Raw genomic sequence first — 18,181 nt, 5'->3', positions numbered from 1 at the left:
ATGATCTTTCTCGAGGGTAAGGTGAATACACACTCAATCTCATCACCATACCTGACTGACTGACCTACAATGCATTTCAGAACTGTTTGGCAGGATATCAAGGTTTACAAGTGTGAATATTATAGATCGCAAGCCAAAGGAGAAGACTGTTGGGGACATCTGTAACTCACACTCACACYACTGTCTGAGGGTCATCACCGCGGTCATATCATTTGGACCATTCATATTAGTTTGGCCAAGTCTAGATGCTACTCGATAAGTGGTTTCCAACCAACAAGGGTCGCCCCAGCATCGATGGCTTAAGCGATTAGTGTTGGCGACGACTTATGGGCAAAAAAGACTCTCGCCCTTCAATACTMAAGTTTGCAGCAATCAAGTCTTACACCCTCACTCTCCATTTGATCTATCACTTCTATCTCTTCACTTCTCTAATAAGGAAACTATATAACATAAATAATAAGAAATACAATTACATATAGTCAATGTGCACGCCGTTGTATATATATACTAACCATATCATACCATAGAATGTTGGAAGAGAAAGGTGCTTGGTGCTACTGGCATTGACCAACCTATTCGAGTGAACCCAGAGTGCTTCAGAGAATCATTTGCCATGATGGCTATCTCCACATCTGGGTCGTATGCAAAGGCCAAGGATCACACAGATGGTGACTCAAACACTAGTCTCACCTTCCTCTCGTTCATCATCAATGCAGTTAATGATCGATATATCAGGCCCAACACTTACATCATACTTGACAAAGCAAGTATTCATCTTCAAAGGGACGTTTGGCCATTGGTCACCTCGATTTTAGATGCCATCAACGTCAAGTTCGTGCTACTTCCGACGTACTGGAACTACGAGACAGGAACAGGACCGCCTCCTTCCTCGAAAGCATTATCCAAGCATTCAACAAATATGCAAGCGACACAGCGATGATACGCAATTGGTATAACAAGTGTTGGAAACGCTGATTTTAAATAAATCATCGTTGAGTAAATTGAATATCTGTTGAATGTCTGGTTATTGGTTGTCAAACAATTCGTGGGTAGCCAGCTTCTCTTGTCACCACGGAAAATGCATATGATTTGCCACGGCATTTTCACCTTTGAAGAGCTTGTTGTTGACTACGATGCAGTTGACATTGAGTACCTGGGAGTAGTCGGCAAAGAGAGAGGGATAACCTTGATGGACCAGGTCCAGTATCTCCATGCTCGTGTAGTGAGTCAGTGTTGAGACGAGCAGGTTGACAGCATTATCCAGCCTGATTCTGTCCCAGAGCACAAAGATCGAGCCAACAAAAGCCAGCGAATTCTCGAGCGAGCCAATCGATCTTGTCAGCTCGGGCTGGAAGGAGCGCCTAAACCTGTGGATGATGCCAAACAACAGCCTAAAGATGTTGTAGTCGACAATGTCCTGCCAATTGATCATATTGAGTGTGATGGGATGGCAGTGATTCTGATTCTGGTGTCTCGAGCTTGCGTCAATGATGAAGGCCATAAAGTTGGCGCCATTGTTTTTGATCGTCGAGTTGATGTGGACATTGGTGAGAAGGTTGACATACACCTGATTGAGCTGTACGTTGTACTCGAACAGCACCTGCAGCACTGCATGATTCCTGTGCGATATGGCCACTGCCACAAAGCGATCCACGTTCTTGAGCTTGGGCCTTTTCTTTGGTCGCCTCACGTTCTCCCCTCGGTGAAGCACCCTGGGCTCGTCATCGTCGTGCAGACTCCGGTCCTCCTAAGTAGCAATCAACTCGAGATGTGTCACATGAGTTTTGTGAACTCTTTGAAGTGCTTGATGAACAAGTGTGTCCGATCATTCTCCAAGTATTGATTCAGCGATAGATGTTGCTCCGTCCCAGTTCCTGCTASGGATCTTGCTCTTGGAATATTAAAGCTGTTTGACCTCCTCTTGTGTCATCTTCTCCAAAGTKCTGAATCTGCTCTCGCGCGTTGTTGGACTGTGATCATGTTGACAATCTCATCKATTGGATGGATTATAATAATGTAAGTTAGATGGCTCGTTTGTTTACATCAGGGTTTGAAGATGGGTCGGTCGGTTCGTCGGTTTGAGTATTTTACTACCCATCAARTGCATCAGGTCGAACCGATGAAGAATGAGTAGGTACTAAGACGGTTTGGTTCCACCGGGCCGTCGGTAGGGTTAGGTATTCGCGGAGCGAGCCGCCATCACAGCCATATCACACTGTGTTTGATTGCCTGTATGGTGTCCTGTATATCATGTSTGTATGATCGCTCCTATTCCTTTGGAATCATTCAAATAAGATCATCAGTGAATAAGGTAATTGTTATCATATCTCTGTCTCTTTATAGTGTATCAGTATGTGATCGTGTATCGTGTGGATGATATAGATGGTATGGATGGATATATGGTGAGTGATTGGACATAAGGTGATGGAAGTATCCATTGACCTGTATCATGTATCATGTATCCTCTTTGTTTTTGAATGACTGTCAACTAACTACTCACACTTCCGCRGACCTCACGAAACAAATGTCAATAAAATGAAAAAGWATAAAAATTGCATTGATGAAGTTGATCATTGAAGTTGAACCGGAATTATTCCATTGGGGGGTTTTTGGGACCAATTCCCTTCGGGGGGAATAGCCCCCCCMCAMAAAAAAAAAGRCGGTTCGAACCGAAATAGGTTCAATTTTTATAAATAGGTCAGGTGAACGGTCGGTATTTGTCTTACAAAAAGAGCCGGTTTGATGAATGGGTAGGTAAAAAAAAGCATCGGTTTATACCTACCTACCCATCTTCAAACCCTGAGTTTACATGTGATTCCACCAACAACTCAACTTACCAACCTCCATCTGGACTTCATCAGTTGCTATCTTTAAGGACTCTGAAGACACCAAGTGTTGRAGGATAGCACTCCTGTTTCCAGTCGACAGTTCAGACACTGCCTTGACCACCAAGAGGATGTCGTCGGTGCTCGGGCTCTTGAGGCAATTGCATTGGCTACAGATCTTGTCGTACGCCATGCAGGCCTTGCACTCCAAAGAGCACATCGTGTGCGACACGGTCCTCTCGTTGTCGATTCTGTACTGTGACGTGCTGAACGTCCTTTTGCAAGTATCGTGTTGGCAAGCGACACGGGGGCCCTCTCCAACAGTGCTGGTATCTGGAGTGTCAGGGCTCTTCCTCTTATGTTGGTGGCTGACCACCATGTCATGATCAGTCTCGACTGACGCACTTGGCAACTGTGCAGGAACCAGGTTGGCACTTGGTGTCTGTACAGGAATGGATTTGAATACCCTGGCACCATTCCTACATCTTTGGCAATCTTGTATTTCACAACAACAGACGTGGTGGACAGTGGTCTCATGGGTGTTCCTTGTGGAGTTAGTTCGTATCATCCTATTGGCAACTTCCACATTGTCGTAKCATCCTTCTCCACACAGATCATGTCGACAGTGTTTGGTGCCTTCTGGATATGCATTTGGCGATAATCCACGACACTTTGTCGGAAGCTTCTCCTTCTTCATGTATGTTACTGCTACTATTATAAATATATATCTCAAGATAAATACTACAATCAATCAATCTATCACACCCTCTCACAACCTTTGCCCTTCTCAAACTTTTGATTCCTTCCTTCTAATCAATCTTGCCATTTCTGCTACGGTAGTAACGTTACTCGACTAATTGTTTTGGCGAACATCTTCTTTTAGTGTGACACACTCGATTACCTAATCAATAATCATCAGTCTAAGAATCAATCAATCAATCATTCATTCAATCAATAGTAATACATTTATTCACATAATTAGTTAGATAGAGAGAGAAAGATGTTGAGACATTCAGTGATAAGACAGGTAACAATATTGGTCAAGAACAGCAGCACGTTCCTTTCAAGGGAACTACTCCACTGGAAAGGACATAAAGTTTGGCTCAGAGTGTCGCGCTCTGATGCTGCGTGGTGTCGAACAGTTGGCCGCTGCCGTCGAGGTTACCCTCGGCCCAAAGGGCCGCAACGTCATCTTGGACCAGCCATTCGGTGCTCCCAAGATCACCAAGGACGGTGTTACAGTGGCCAAGCACATCGAGTTCAAGGACCGTCACATCAACCTGGGCGCACAGCTCGTCAAGGGCGTCGCCTCCAACACCAACGACATTGCTGGTGATGGCACCACCACTGCCACCGTCCTCACCAAGGCCATCTTTGCCGAGGGTTGCAAGGCCGTCGCTGCAGGCATGAACCCAATGGACCTCTGGCGTGGAATCAACTTTGCCGTCGACACAGTGCTCGGTGAGCTCAAAAAGATGTCTCGTCCCATCACCACCACCGAGGAGATCTCTCAGGTAGCCACTATCTCTGCCAACGGTGACAAGGTCATCGGTGACCTCATTGCCAGTGCCATGGAGAGAGTTGGAAAGGAGGGTGTCATCACTGTTCAAGTAAGTTTGATTGATTGATTGAGTTAGTGAGTGGCCACGACTAACTTTGATCACACTCAATCAAACATATTAATGTAGGATGGAAAGACATTGAAGGATGAGTTGGAAGTTATCGAGGGTATGAAGTTCGACCAAGGTTTCATCTCAAGATACTTTATCACTGATCCAAAGACCCAGAAGTGTGTAAGTATCATCATCTCGGTGGACCAACCTGGACCTCGCTCCCCCATAGGCTAACCTTGAATACATTACAACAACAACAGGAATTCGAGGACCCATTGATCTTGTTGGCAGATATGAAGATATCAAACGTTCACAGCTTGATCCCAATCTTGGAGAATGTTCACGCTCAGCGAAGAAAGTTGGTGATCATTGCAGAGAGTGTAGAGTCTGATGCTTTGACCGCACTAATCCTCAACAAGTTGAGAGGCCTGCAGGTGTGCGCCGTCAAGTCACCAGGTTTTGGTGACAGAAGAAAGGTTCTGTTGCAAGATCTCGCCGCCCTCACCGGAGGCCAGGTCGTCAGCGAGGAGCTCGGCGTCAAGATCGACAACTTTGACATCAACATGCTTGGCTCGGCAAAGAAGATCTCGATCAGCCAGGACGACACCATCATCCTGGACGGCGCCGGCGAGAAGTCCGCCATCCAGGAGCGCGTCGAGTTGATCCGCGAGTCCATCACACGCACCACCTCTGAGTACGAGAAGGGACAACTGCAAGAGCGTCTGGCCAAGCTGGCTGGCGGTGTTGCCGTCATCCGCGTTGGTGGCGCCTCTGAGGTTGAGGTCGGCGAGAAGAAAGACCGCATCGTCGATGCCCTGAACGCTACTCGCGCCGCCGTCGAGGAGGGCATCGTGCCAGGTGGTGGCACGGCCCTTCTCTACTCGACCCGCGCTCTCCGCAGAATCAAGATGGAGAACTTTGACCAGACGATTGGTGTCAAGATTGTGCGCGATGCCCTCTTGGTGCCATGCAAGACCATTGCCAACAACGCTGGTTTTGATGGCGCTGTCGTCATTGGCAAGCTCATGGCTCGTCGCAACGTCGAGATTGGATTCAACGCCCAGAAGGGTGTATACACAAACATGATCAAGGCCGGCATCGTCGACCCAACCAAGGTTGTCAGGACCGCACTCGTTGACGCCGCATCCGTTGCATCACTCATGACCACCACCGAGGCTATGGTTGTTGAGCTGCCAAAGAAGGAGGATCCAGGTATGTATTCAATCATTCAATCAATCACCAGCAATTATATCTCAATCACTTACTTACTTGGATTGTTTGTCAAAAAATCCCAGCCCCAGCCCAGCCACCAATGGATTATTAAACTGATTAGTCGACCTAAAGTCAATAAACTAGAAAGTACGAAACGACAACAACATTAGTCAATGATATCATGACTTCGGAAATCAAGAACAAAATCTAGATTCATGCTATTGGTGAATACCAATACAATGAATGTTCATTGAAACGGATCGTTTTACGTGCCAGCATTCAAATAAAAAGTGGGCTTTTTTGATGTGTATCAAATATTCGATCCAATCGATTGGAGTGCAAAACCTGTCAGTGACTTGATTTGATTTGCTTTGGTTCACCCCCAAAAAACATTGTTGACTACTTAATAAATAAATACAGATAGATAGATATAATAATGGAACCAACAGCAAAAAAGAAAGCAGTCTCCAAAACTTTGAAGAAGATTTTGAAGCCAAGCGAGAAGAAGAAGAAACAGAAACAAGTTGTTATTGTGGCGCTGAGGAAGTTGGTCAACTACCTATTGGACAACTGTATAGAGATAGAAGGCCTCTGTAGGATATCTGGCAATATCACAAAGGTCAAGGAGTTGAAGAAGTCATTGGAAAATGGTAAGTGTCCTTCCGTACTCCCAGCCACACATACACACTCATTCTCACACACACACACTAATCAAATCAATCCCAATCTAATGAAATGAATCAGATGAGGATGTAGACTTGGGCAAGATACAAGATAAACATAGTATTAGTGGAGCATTGAAGATGTTCCTTAGGGATATGGATGAGCCATTGTTGACATTCGATTTGTACAAGAACTTCTTGGGTGCATATGATATCAAAGACAGGAATGCAAAGATATCATTCGTCAAGTCATTGTTGCCAGCGTTGCCAAAGGAGAATGCAGAGATACTCCAGATGGTACTTAAATTCCTGTACACTCTGCAGGTGCACCAAGAGAAGAACAAGATGACCTCTGCCAATATTGCCATTGTGTTTGCGCCAACATTGCTCAGACCCAAGGAGGAGTCATTCGAAACAATGATGAACGCCACCAACTACACCATGGACATTGTCAAGTGTATGGTTGAGGACTTTAACGTACTATACGAAATCAACAATACCATCCTCTACAAGATCAAGTCTGGTGACTTGGGTAAAGAAGGTGAGTTTGAGTTGGCTGGAATAGTTCCATCCCCAAATTATCCATCAATCATACTAACTCACTCACTCAATCAATCAATCAACTCAAGATAAAAGATCAGTGGAAGAGAAGTTGTCAGAGGCGATGTCAAAGATTGATCAGTTGATGAAACAGGCGGCAGAGGATGCAAAGGAAAGATCGGTGTTGGAGACATACGCTCATCAGTTGAATAATAAGTGGCAGGATGAATTGGAGAATATCAAATGTGTGCAAGAGGAGAAGGAGTATATTACAGAGTTGGTCAATGAGCTAAAGGAATCAAATCAATCATTAGAGGACAAGCTATTGATACAAAAGAATGAGAACGTAGAGCTGAAGAAGAAGTTTGATGAACAGGCCTCCAAATCAAAGGAGGTTGACGCTCTACTACAAGATGCACAGAAACAGATCAAACAGCTCACCCAACAACAACAATCACCAGACTCCAAGAAGGAACAAGACAAGTCACACAAAGAGGCCATCGACAAGTTACAAAAGGAGGTGGACAGGCTTCAAAGGGATGTCCAGGAGAAAGCCAAAGAGATCAAGGTTAAGTCAGAACAGATTGACAAGTTGTCCAAGCAGCAACAAACTTCCACGCCAACGCCAACACCAACTCCCACCCCAACGCCAACATCATCAACCAAAGAGTTGGAGACAAACAATCAAAAGAGGATCAAGGACAACGAGAACAGGATCATTCAATTAGAGAAAGAGAAGGAGTTGTTGAATGAACACGTCAAGACATTGAGCGAACAAATGGCATTGCTCCAGAAGAAGGCTCCAACCTCAAGTGCTCCATCCCCACCACCACCATCACAATCGACGACATCACCAACATCAAACAGCAATCTGTTCAAGAAACCTGGTGGTCTATTTGCAAAGAAACAGAAGGAGACACCGGCACCAAAGGTTGAGGATGAGGATGACCTCATGTCAGTCAAGAGGTTCGCATTCAATTGGATGATTCTATCACTAAAGTCAGATGCAATGGCACACGGCAAGAATTGCAACATTAGCTCAGGTGATGTACTGGATGAACTGCTCACAAAGAAGATCAAGGTCAATCAATGGAGTGATCATGTGAGCAAGATGTTAAGAAATGTAGAATAGTAGAGAGGTAATATTGAGGTCAATCAAAAATGAACAACTTTTTTCATCCCCACACAACTTCACTTGTCTTCGCATTCCAACACCTCTTATTATCTGTACAGTTATACTCTCAATCTTTGTCACATAATTATCTATTGTCTTCACTCATCACACCCTTATTATCTCATACATTCACTTGTATTATGGCACAAATACCCAATAGAGTGTATCTTGATGATGCATCAAAGTCAATCAAGATTCCTCCCAATATTGAACAACACTTTGTTGTCAGCACTTCCTAGACTGGCTGATGGGTCGTTGTTGCTCAAGATTGTGCCTTCACAACCAACTCGTAAGTACAAACAATATCTTGGCAATGTCTTCATTCAATACTAACATACACACTCAAGCCCCTGCTGCCCCTATAGGATCACAAGGAGGCCAAGCTCGTAAGTACAAATGAGAGTGAGTGATGTGTTTGCTTACTATGCTAACTTCTCACTTTTATATTAGACATACCATTCGCACGACAACTCAAACCGAGTGTCCTATCAGAGCAGTCCGATGAAGGCATCACTATTGGATCACGCAATACACTCCCGAGACATAACACAGTGAAGAAGCTGTACGATTATGTTTCGAAACATCACTTGGTCCTCCTTCGTGCCCCACCTTTCTCTGGAAAGACATCAATCACTCAGTTGCTGGAGCAGTTCATCATTGACAATCATGGATACATATGTCCGCAGATATTCATTTGTTTGGAGTCAGAAATCAAATGAGGATTTCGAAACATCATGGGAACATTTCGCTGGTACCTCATGGAATGCAATCACTTCTCTTGCCTCAGAACATCCAGTGTTCCTCATCGTTGACGAAACACAACTCACATACACACAGATCAACCAACCACTCCATCAGTTTTGGACAAAGATGAAGGGACTTGTTCAAATCTGGTCCACCCTCCCCAAGCTGTCAATTCTTCTTGTGTCAGCATACTACCAGAGATACATTGACGGACTCTGCACACCAGTCAACATAGTTCACTGTCTTGGCATTGATCACCTTAACTTCTCTGAATCGGAGCTCTCTGAGTTTCTTCAGGAAAAGAGCTTGTCTCGAAAGAGAACGAAGCTCCCATTCACTCCCGAGCTACAATCACTCCTTTGGGAAATGACTAGTGGGCATGTTGGACTTGTCGTCATGGCACTTAAAGGATTGAACAACAGGTTCAAGGACAAGGCAAAGGAGCAGATCATCGATCCTTCCGAGATTCGTCTGTATCTTCACTCCAAACAGTTCTATGACTCTGCAAAGGGTAGCCGAGCCTACCAAAGACCAAATCAATTCTCCAAACAAGAGAACGAGGTGTTATCGTCCATGCTCCTTTCTCTCCAGCGTTCCCAGCTTTTCTCTGCGCCGTTTGGTGTATGTATTCGCAATCCCACAACAACAATAGGATAAATTGGTTAACACATATGATATACATAGGCTCCTATTCAGAGTTTGGTCAAGAAAGGAGCCATCGTACCTGATATCATCAGTACTCCCATGGATGTGGACACACCAACTTCATCGTCCTCGCTACAAGTGAGCCCCCAGGACCTCATAACCGAGAATGATGAGGATGACGAGGATGAGGATGAGGATGAGGATGAGGATGAGGACGATGAGGACGATGAGGATGATTTCATGCACGATGATGCACAAACTTCCACTTTCAAGTTTGTCTGCCCACTTCTTCGAACGCTCTACTACACAGAACTGTTTGGTTCAAAAGTCTCGGAAAGCTATCAACCAACAGATTTTGGAGACTTCATCTACCATTCATTGGTGAGAATGAGGTCCTCAATCCTACTTGGGTCTCAACAAGCATTGGAGCACAAATCAGTCGAAACCAAGCGCGACTCTAAACCAAACGAACAAGTCTGGCAGAACGAGTTCTTCCATGCCGCAACCAAATTGGTTGGGACAAACATCCACATCAGTCCAAACGTTGGCCCATGTTTCAAATCAACCGGATATGTCGATTTTTATATCAACGGAGGAAAGAAGTGGGCAATCGAGCTGCTAAGAGAGGGCGAACCAGCAACATTGGACGAACACATTAACAGATTCCTTCCAGGTGGAAAGTACTACAATATGGTCGACAAAGACATCACTCAGTGGGCGGTCCTCAACTTCACCTCAAAGGACTCACCTATCAGAGATCATTGTTGGCACATCCAGTACAACCAGGACTTCACATCCTTCAGTGTCAAGACACCAATGACAGAGATTCAACAGTTCAACATTCCTCTCAAAAACTAGTTTCAGCAGTTTAAAAGTTATCACCAATCTCCTATTTTAACTGTGTATCACACCCCCTCACAGATGTTTTGTTGGTGCACTTTTGGTGAATAGAGCACGTTACCCATCCATTGATGCCCCACCAATATCTCCTCATGTGCGTGCTGTTACCCGTCCTCTGATGCCGACTTGATCCATGTAGATAGATGGAGCTCTGAGACAGCTTTGGACGCTTTTTAAAATTGTTCTAATCACTTTTATTGCTCTATTCTCTCTACATCTCTACAATATCATTACCATATCTGTTTTTATTCTATTTATTGTAGAGAGAATAAAGATAGTATAATATAAGCATTAAAGCAGAATTGAAACTGTATTAAATAGGAAATGAAGTCGCGATAGCGACGTAATGTGAGCGAAGCGACAAAGAAGCGCCAGCGCCACGAGCCATCCACACACTGTCTGGGGACAATCTTTCAAACCCTTGATATGTACATATGTTCATTAGATCCTCTCAAACTCTAAAACAATCACTAACGGGATCGAATCAATCAGATTTCAACTCATCATATTTCTCGATATGGAACTCTGGCACGAGCTTCCAGGACTCATTGAAGTATACCCATGACTCATCTTTGGCTGGTCATACTGGTTACTTGACATACGTCAACACACCAAGTTTTAGTGGTGTCCTTGAGTATATGACCGCGATGGCAAAGACAACATTCGCCAATGCTCTCAATGTATCCCCAACATTCTATCAAGCGTGGACCTCACTATCCGTCATTGGTAAGTGTACTTTATTGATTGATCCCATCTACCCTCACTTACATCCTTAACTCTCTCCCTATAGACTCAAAGTTCATGAGTGTGGATGGACCAAATGGAACTGAACCAGCACAGATTGATAAGGAACTGATGCCTACCGAGTTGAGCTCCAACTATGTATATGATGCAACTACAGCTGACTAAACAGCTCAAGATGGTGGATGGTATGGTACTTTGAGTGTTCATTATCCTAAACTGGACCTTCAATATATTGAGACTGATCCGATATCAGTTGTGTCATCCAAGGGTACAAACATCACCTACAGCGTCACACCCCAACGTGGAACTCCATTTGATCCCTTCACTTTCCTGATAGGTAGTTCATCGGCGGTAGTTGTTGAACGTGACTTTTTTGGCACAGATGTGGTGTTGCCTGTACCTCCTGGATCAGGTGGACCCTACAAGGTTTACGTGACCCTCCCATACAATGGACACCAATATCGTTCATTCAACTATCAAACAATCCAGTATGATTCATCAAAAGTCCAGACCACTACAGTTGTGGGAACAAATGGTGGCCAGGTGACAATCACTGGATCAATCTACTATGAGGAGTTGGCCAACTTGGTTGTTAAGGTCGGACCTACACCATGCACCAATCTCCAAGTAGTCGTCCCGGCACAGACTATTACATGTACATTGGCACCCACCGATAGGATCATTGTGCAGAATCAATCATTGGTGATCACACATCTCGGGGTCAACTCACCTGCTTTCAACTTTAGCTACCTCTCGCCATACATTCTCCAATCCACGCCAGGACTTGCCAACATCACCTCTAAGATTACAATCACGGGCAACTACTTTGGTCAATATCTCAGCGTCTCAATCGGTGGCGATCAATGCTATAATGTCACGCGTATATCTGACAAGGTGATTCATTGCCTGTTTGATGGAAAGGTTCCACAAGCCAACAATAAGTTGGAGTCTCTACCGGTCAACGTCACATCAAGTGGAATATCGGGTGTGTATAATGTATTTTACTCTAATCCAAACAATCGAACAACTATAGATTGCAATGGACATGGTGATATTGATCTCGTTTTTGGACGATGCCTCTGTCACCCTGGATGGACCTACAATGACTGTTCGCTCCCAACATCGCCAGGAGGTCTTCCCATCATCCAGAATGGCACGGCAATCAACCCATCCAAGGTGAACTTTATCAACTCAATAGTGTATCTGCGTGAGAGTGATTCGGTTGGCACTATAGTACGCACTCGCGCCATGTCCACAATTGAGTGGACCGCCAACAATATCACTGGAGAGCTAATTGGTCGTTTCCCAAGTGACCAGGTGACCGTGTATATGAATGTGACCCTGGTCACAGTGTCTCAGACCATCTTGTTTGCCGGAGAGTCTATCAATCTACCAGCCAACAGTGTCAAATTCTCAGTTGCCATTGCGAAATGGACGCTCAACAACCTGGAGGTCATATTTGAGAGTAGGACAGTTGCCAAACTCAATGATGATTGTGGTACAAAGACAAAGTTGGCTCAGAACGATGATGCATCATCGTATTATGTTGTGGCTGGTCAATCTGTTCTCTCTGGTTCATTCGCCACTCACATGTATGTGGAGGACCGAGTTGTCTTCTCCAAGGTCATCATACTCCCTTCTTCAGACCCTCTCTACTCAGCTCTCAACAACAAAAACAACAACATCAATGCCGATGACAAAGAGTACAAAGTGTTGACATCAATAGTAGTACCATACTTCAAATCACATTGTTTAATTGATCCCAGCTTCCAATCATTGGTGGCAGTGGATGATATTACCAACTGCCAGCCCAAGTCCTACAAAGTGATAATCATCGCTGTTGTATGCTCAGTCGTTGGTGCAGCCATACTCCTCCTAGCCATGGTATTCGTCATCAAGCACAAGTACAACATTCTCTCACGTCTAAGATCAAACATTAAATTAAAGAATAGCGAAGCTTGATCAATTGTCATGTCATCATTTAATATGATCCAATACTTGTATTGGAAGTTCCAAAAGTCCAGTTTTTCATTTTTCGCCACAACAACAAACACCCACATTCTCCACCTACTCCCTCTCATTTGTTCTTGCTACATACCTGAACAATCACATAAGATCTACTACTTTATATTTATAGAGAATACAGGGACAAAGACATGTCACACACACATCTGTCGAAGCTACTGGCATCATCATTCAAGCCAGCACCACCATCATCGTTGCCAGAGATCGTTATCTCCAAGTTGGACGGTTTAGTCAACTGGGCACGTACTGGTTCACTCTGGCCAATGACATTCGGTCTCGCCTGTTGTGCAGTGGAGATGATGCACGCATATGCCGCTCGTTACGATATGGATCGTTTCGGTGTCATTCCTCGTGCCTCCCCACGTCAGTCTGACTGTATGATCGTCGCCGGTACCCTAACCAACAAGATGGCACCTGCTTTGCGCAAGGTCTACGATCAGATGCCAATGCCAAGGTATGTATATGAGAGTTCAATTCAACTCTTGTGACTCAATCATTAACTTAATCAATCAAACAAATCAAACAAACCAAACAAACACATAGATACGTAGTCTCTATGGGCAGTTGCGCCAATGGAGGTGGATATTATCACTACAGTTATTCAGTGGTCAGAGGATGTGACCGTATCGTCCCAGTCGATGTGTACATCCCAGGTTGTCCACCAACTGCTGAAGCATTCGTATATGGAATTCTGCAGCTGCAGAAGAAGATCTCGAGAGAGCAGGCCTTGCTGACATGGTGGAGAAAGTAAAGATATGGATAGATAGAATAGATTATTCAATCATTACGTCAATCAATCAATCAATCATCTATCAAGCGACCCTACTACAACAACAACTCTACAAACTACAACAACGATAGCACTATCTTTGGGAGGGGCGACACCTATCCTCCTTCATTGTGAACACTAGACACAACTCAACTCAAATTAAAGGTGTGTACATTAACAACAAAGACTTAAGACTGGTGGATTGGATTGGATTGGATTATTACAATGGACATACAACATCAGGTCTGCCCCACAACAGGCTTTACTTGTTTGAGTCTAGTCTTTTCTCGACAAACAGGACACTCCAACTTAATGGACAGCCACTGTCCCCAGCACTCCCAACAGCATATGTGTCCACAGAGTGATACGTGTCCATTGGTAGGCTTGCATTGACATATCGGACAGTACAACGTGCCACTACCATCTCTTGTGACCTTGTTACTGGCGCCTTGACTTGGTGATGTGTGGTGCAGGTTGTCTTGGGGGGCTATACTCTTGTTGTTTGGGCTTGAGCCCATAGCAGACTGTGACTGTTGATCAGTCTCGTCACTCTTGTTCACACTCTTGAAGGGGTCATCGTCGTCAGCTAGTAGACTTGACTGATACATCAAAGATAATGGCATCGTGTTGTTTCTACGTAGTGGCGTCTGTGCCATTGAGCACTTTGTTGACTTTCTCGGCTTGGTGATTGATCCAGTGATCAGATCATAGTTGTATCTCTTCTTGTCCACCTTCTTGATTGGTGTTATATTGTCCAACAACACATTTGGTGCAGCCATTTTACTTGTTGACGTAGTTGATGTAGTTGGTTTGGGTGGAGTAGTGGATGGAGTTGTGGATGTGGTCTTTGTAGTTGTAGCCGTTGTATTGCTATCCAGCTCCCCAAAGTCAAACTCGAATGAGGTGCAATTGTTCAAGATGGCGCCACATGTTGATTTGTCCCTGTCATAGCTGGTGTCCTTGTCTGTGCTGACATCTGTTGTGCTGTCATTGATGTCACCAAAGCTGAATGTGTAGCTCGGAGGATCCAATGAATTGTCCAACGCATCTGATTGGCGAACATCACCTTTGTCATTCGTGTTGGTAACATCATTGATCATGTCATCTAAATTGTAAATATCAATTGATCCAAATTTGTTCTTCATCTTGGTCGTCGTAGTTGTAGTTGTGGTCGTTGTTTCTGTCTTCTTCTTCTCCTTCATTGACTCTTGAGTACCACGATCATCCACCTCATTGAATATATCAACATCATCAAACTTTGTCCTCTCTTTCATTCCAACTATCTTGCAATCAATAACAACATTGTCATTGTATTGTTGTTGTGGAGGAATCCTCTCAACAGATGGTTCATCTACATCGAATATATCTACACTATCAAACTTTCCATGTCTATGTGATTTGAGTTGGCTAGTATTGATATTGTTGTTGTCGTCATTGCTGATATCATTGCTCTTGTTGTTGTTGTTGAGACACGTACTGATGGCACATCTGAATGCTGTATTGTCAGTCTCTTCTAAATCCAATGGAATAGAACCATCTGATCCAAATGACAGGTGATAACTATCTTCATCATCAACATGTTGTTGTACATCTGTTTCTTTCTTGTGAATGACCTTTTGTTTCCAACCTGCTGCACTATCCTCTTCGACTACTACCACTGAATGTCGTTGAGCATCAGCATCAGCATAGTCAAAGCTAAATGATAGTCTATCTTGTGATTGTATACTCTTGGCCATACATATATATATATATATATATCTATCTCTTATCTTCTCTTCTCTCACTCTTCCTCTTTCATAATAATGAGGATAGTGTTGAACACTGTTTTCTACTAATTAACAGAAGTTCGTATTGAATGAGCACAAATGATTATTTTTTATTTTATTTTTCATTAAATGAGACGAGGGAATGGATGGGAGCTCCCCTCTCGTCCTCCATCGAAGTCGTATCAAAGAGATTGATCGAGACTCACATTCTTTCACCAAGTGTCGCGATTGGTATGTTGTTAGCTATTTGGAAAGAGACCACGTCTATCATTGTCAATCCTATCGAATCCTTGTCTTACACTGTCAATCCATCAACCATCATCAATCTAGCCAAAAATGACCAAGCCAGCCTACGCCACCGAGCCAACCAACCCAGAGAAGTGTATGTTACTATCATCTATCTCTCGACTCCATCCACCTATCAACATCTATCTAACACCTTCCTGCCAAACAGCCAGCAAGTCCCGCGGATCAAACTTGAGAGTTCACTTCAAGGTATGCATCGATTAGGTTTATCATCACATCATCTACGGATAGGATATTACAGGAGCGAAGAGACTATGACATGCGATAGATAGACATAGATACATACAGATAGCTCACACAAGTTCATTTCACATCATAACAGAACACTCGTGAGACTGCCAACGCCATCAAGGGCATGTACCTCAAGAGAGCCCAAACCTACTTGTGGAACGTCCTCAAGCACAAGGAGGCCATCCCATTCCGTAGATTCAAGTACGGATGTGGTCGTACTGCTCAAGCCAAGAACCTCGAGGGTGTATGTATCATTTGGCAGGCAACACAATCAATCAATCAGTCAGTCAATCAGTCAATCGTTTGGAACAGGATTTGCGACAGAGATCAGGTCACGGTTGATTGATGACGAAATGACGAAATGACGAAATGAACAGAATCACTGACATACAGGTTCGATCAATCAACCAATATTATATAGGCTCACTCTGCCAGATGGCCAAAGAAGTCCGTCGAGCACGTTTTGAGCTTGTTGAAGAACGCCGCTGCCAACGCTGAGGCCAAGCAGCTCGATGCCGACAAGTTGATCGTTTCACACGTCCAGGTCCAGCGTGCCCAGAAGACCAGACGTAGAACCTACAGAGCCCACGGTAGAATCAACCCATACTTGTGCAGCCCATCCACTGTCGAGTTGATCCTCACTGAGGCTGAGACCAGAGTCCCAAAGCCATCCGACTCCAAGATCGTCAAGGCCAACTAAACCATCTCCATTTGGCTTAGAGCTCTTTACACTAGTGAATAAATCATTTTTGGCATAGTATATATATATATAATAATATCTCTCTTTCCAAGTTGTTGAGTACCATCTTCCAGTTACCCAATCAATCACTTGGTCAGAAGTTCCATCATTAAGCAACCTTTCCAACAATAAAGCACAATAAAATAAAAATGATTTCATTTTTCCTACACCATGTATCCTCGTTCGTGCCCTTTACATCTCCACTCACAACTCAATCATAACTACATATCATATACATACACACAATCACGGCATCATCACATATATCCTTTAATAACGATACAATGGTGTGTATCATTGATAGATAATCGATTACCAAATGGATTGGTATTTTAAACATCGATAACATCTCATCATGACACATTATGAATCGTGTATCCATCTTTCCATACCATCCCATCCCATCATCTATATCTGACCTCTGTCGTTTTGACTGATTCCAATCAATTCATCGAGAGGGATCAAGGTCTGACATGGAATACGGATCATATGGTATAGAGGACACACATTCATTCATTCTTCGTTGTTTGTTCATAGTTGCTAATCATTCACTCAATCACCTCATTCATTAGACAAACATTTCAAAGAAGAACGCAACCAAGGCACCAGCTACCACCACCAGCGCAGCACCAGTGGTCGCCGACAAGAAGGATAACATCAACAGAAAGCTCAAGATCGAGAAACTCATCCTCAACATCTGTGTTGGTGAGAGTGGTGATAGACTGGTACGTGCTGCCAAGGTGCTCGAGCAATTGACTGGCCAGACACCCGTCTACTCCAAGGCTCGCTACACCGTCCGTTCGTTCTCCATCCGTCGTAACGAGCAGATCGCCTGTCACGTCACCGTCCGCGGTGAGAAGGCTGCCGAGATCCTCGAGAAGGGTCTGAAGGTCAAGGAGTTTGAGCTGCGCAACAAGAACTTCTCCAACAACGGCTCGTTCGGCTTTGGTATCCAGGAGCACATTGATCTGGGCATCAAGTACGACCCAGCCATCGGTATCTATGGTATGGACTTCTTTGTCGTGCTTGGTCGTCCAGGTTTCCGTGTGGCTCGGAGAAAGAGAACCTGCGCTCGCGTTGGTTTCCAGCACAGAATCACCAAGATTGACACTGTCAACTGGTACAAGCAGACATACGAGGGTATTGTCATTGGCAAGTAAACGGCTGGCCTGCGGTCCATTAATTATATAAACAACCAATTGTATATCTATCTTATTTGCCTTGCGATGATTGGCCATTTATTTAGTATTATCCAAATCATTAGAAGGTATGGATGTATGTTTGTG

At 44.1% G+C, this 18,181-nt stretch overlaps 8 protein-coding genes across 8 annotated transcripts; 7 read left to right on the top strand and 1 right to left on the bottom strand.

The window, feature by feature from the left end:
- Positions 1–3,946: 3,946 nt before the first annotated feature.
- On the top strand, positions 3,947–5,762 carry SAMD00019534_123950 (hypothetical protein; the record flags this gene model as incomplete). The annotated part of the gene is made up of 4 exons (XM_012892456.1): positions 3,947–4,435; positions 4,514–4,618; positions 4,699–5,650; positions 5,734–5,762. 4 exons carry the CDS (start codon positions 3,947–3,949, stop codon positions 5,760–5,762), a joined length of 1,575 nt encoding a protein of 524 aa, XP_012747910.1.
- Positions 5,763–6,086: 324 nt separating this feature from the next.
- SAMD00019534_123940 (hypothetical protein) lies at positions 6,087–7,984 on the top strand (the record flags this gene model as incomplete). Its single annotated transcript, XM_012892455.1, has 3 exons — positions 6,087–6,300; positions 6,395–6,853; positions 6,942–7,984. The coding sequence occupies 3 exons, from the start codon at positions 6,087–6,089 to the stop codon at positions 7,982–7,984; spliced, it is 1,716 nt and encodes a 571-aa protein (XP_012747909.1).
- Positions 7,985–8,896: 912 nt separating this feature from the next.
- SAMD00019534_123930 (hypothetical protein) lies at positions 8,897–10,273 on the top strand (the record flags this gene model as incomplete). Its single annotated transcript, XM_012892454.1, has 2 exons — positions 8,897–9,391; positions 9,455–10,273. 2 exons carry the CDS (start codon positions 8,897–8,899, stop codon positions 10,271–10,273), a joined length of 1,314 nt encoding a protein of 437 aa, XP_012747908.1.
- A 689-nt stretch (positions 10,274–10,962) lies between these two features.
- On the top strand, positions 10,963–13,021 carry SAMD00019534_123920 (hypothetical protein; the record flags this gene model as incomplete). Its single annotated transcript, XM_012892453.1, has 4 exons — positions 10,963–11,041; positions 11,106–11,197; positions 11,297–12,044; positions 12,093–13,021. The coding sequence occupies 4 exons, from the start codon at positions 10,963–10,965 to the stop codon at positions 13,019–13,021; spliced, it is 1,848 nt and encodes a 615-aa protein (XP_012747907.1).
- Positions 13,022–13,215: 194 nt separating this feature from the next.
- On the top strand, positions 13,216–13,835 carry SAMD00019534_123910 (hypothetical protein; the record flags this gene model as incomplete). The annotated part of the gene is made up of 2 exons (XM_012892452.1): positions 13,216–13,538; positions 13,628–13,835. The coding sequence occupies 2 exons, from the start codon at positions 13,216–13,218 to the stop codon at positions 13,833–13,835; spliced, it is 531 nt and encodes a 176-aa protein (XP_012747906.1).
- Positions 13,836–14,092: 257 nt separating this feature from the next.
- Positions 14,093–15,589, bottom strand: SAMD00019534_123900 (hypothetical protein; the record flags this gene model as incomplete). The annotated part of the gene is made up of 1 exon (XM_012892451.1): positions 14,093–15,589. The coding sequence occupies one exon, from the start codon at positions 15,587–15,589 to the stop codon at positions 14,093–14,095; it is 1,497 nt and encodes a 498-aa protein (XP_012747905.1).
- A 366-nt stretch (positions 15,590–15,955) lies between these two features.
- On the top strand, positions 15,956–16,856 carry SAMD00019534_123890 (hypothetical protein; the record flags this gene model as incomplete). The annotated part of the gene is made up of 4 exons (XM_012892450.1): positions 15,956–16,001; positions 16,074–16,114; positions 16,248–16,400; positions 16,578–16,856. The coding sequence occupies 4 exons, from the start codon at positions 15,956–15,958 to the stop codon at positions 16,854–16,856; spliced, it is 519 nt and encodes a 172-aa protein (XP_012747904.1).
- Positions 16,857–17,260: 404 nt separating this feature from the next.
- Positions 17,261–18,055, top strand: SAMD00019534_123880 (hypothetical protein; the record flags this gene model as incomplete). Its single annotated transcript, XM_012892449.1, has 2 exons — positions 17,261–17,269; positions 17,468–18,055. 2 exons carry the CDS (start codon positions 17,261–17,263, stop codon positions 18,053–18,055), a joined length of 597 nt encoding a protein of 198 aa, XP_012747903.1.
- Positions 18,056–18,181: the final 126 nt, after the last annotated feature.

Source organism: Acytostelium subglobosum, assembly GCF_000787575.1.
Source record: "Acytostelium subglobosum LB1 DNA, scaffold: scaffold41, whole genome shotgun sequence".
Taxonomy (NCBI): Eukaryota; Evosea; class Eumycetozoa; order Acytosteliales; family Acytosteliaceae; genus Acytostelium; species Acytostelium subglobosum.
Note: the sequence above shows the minus strand (reverse complement) of the source record. Positions and strands in the feature narration are given on the sequence as shown.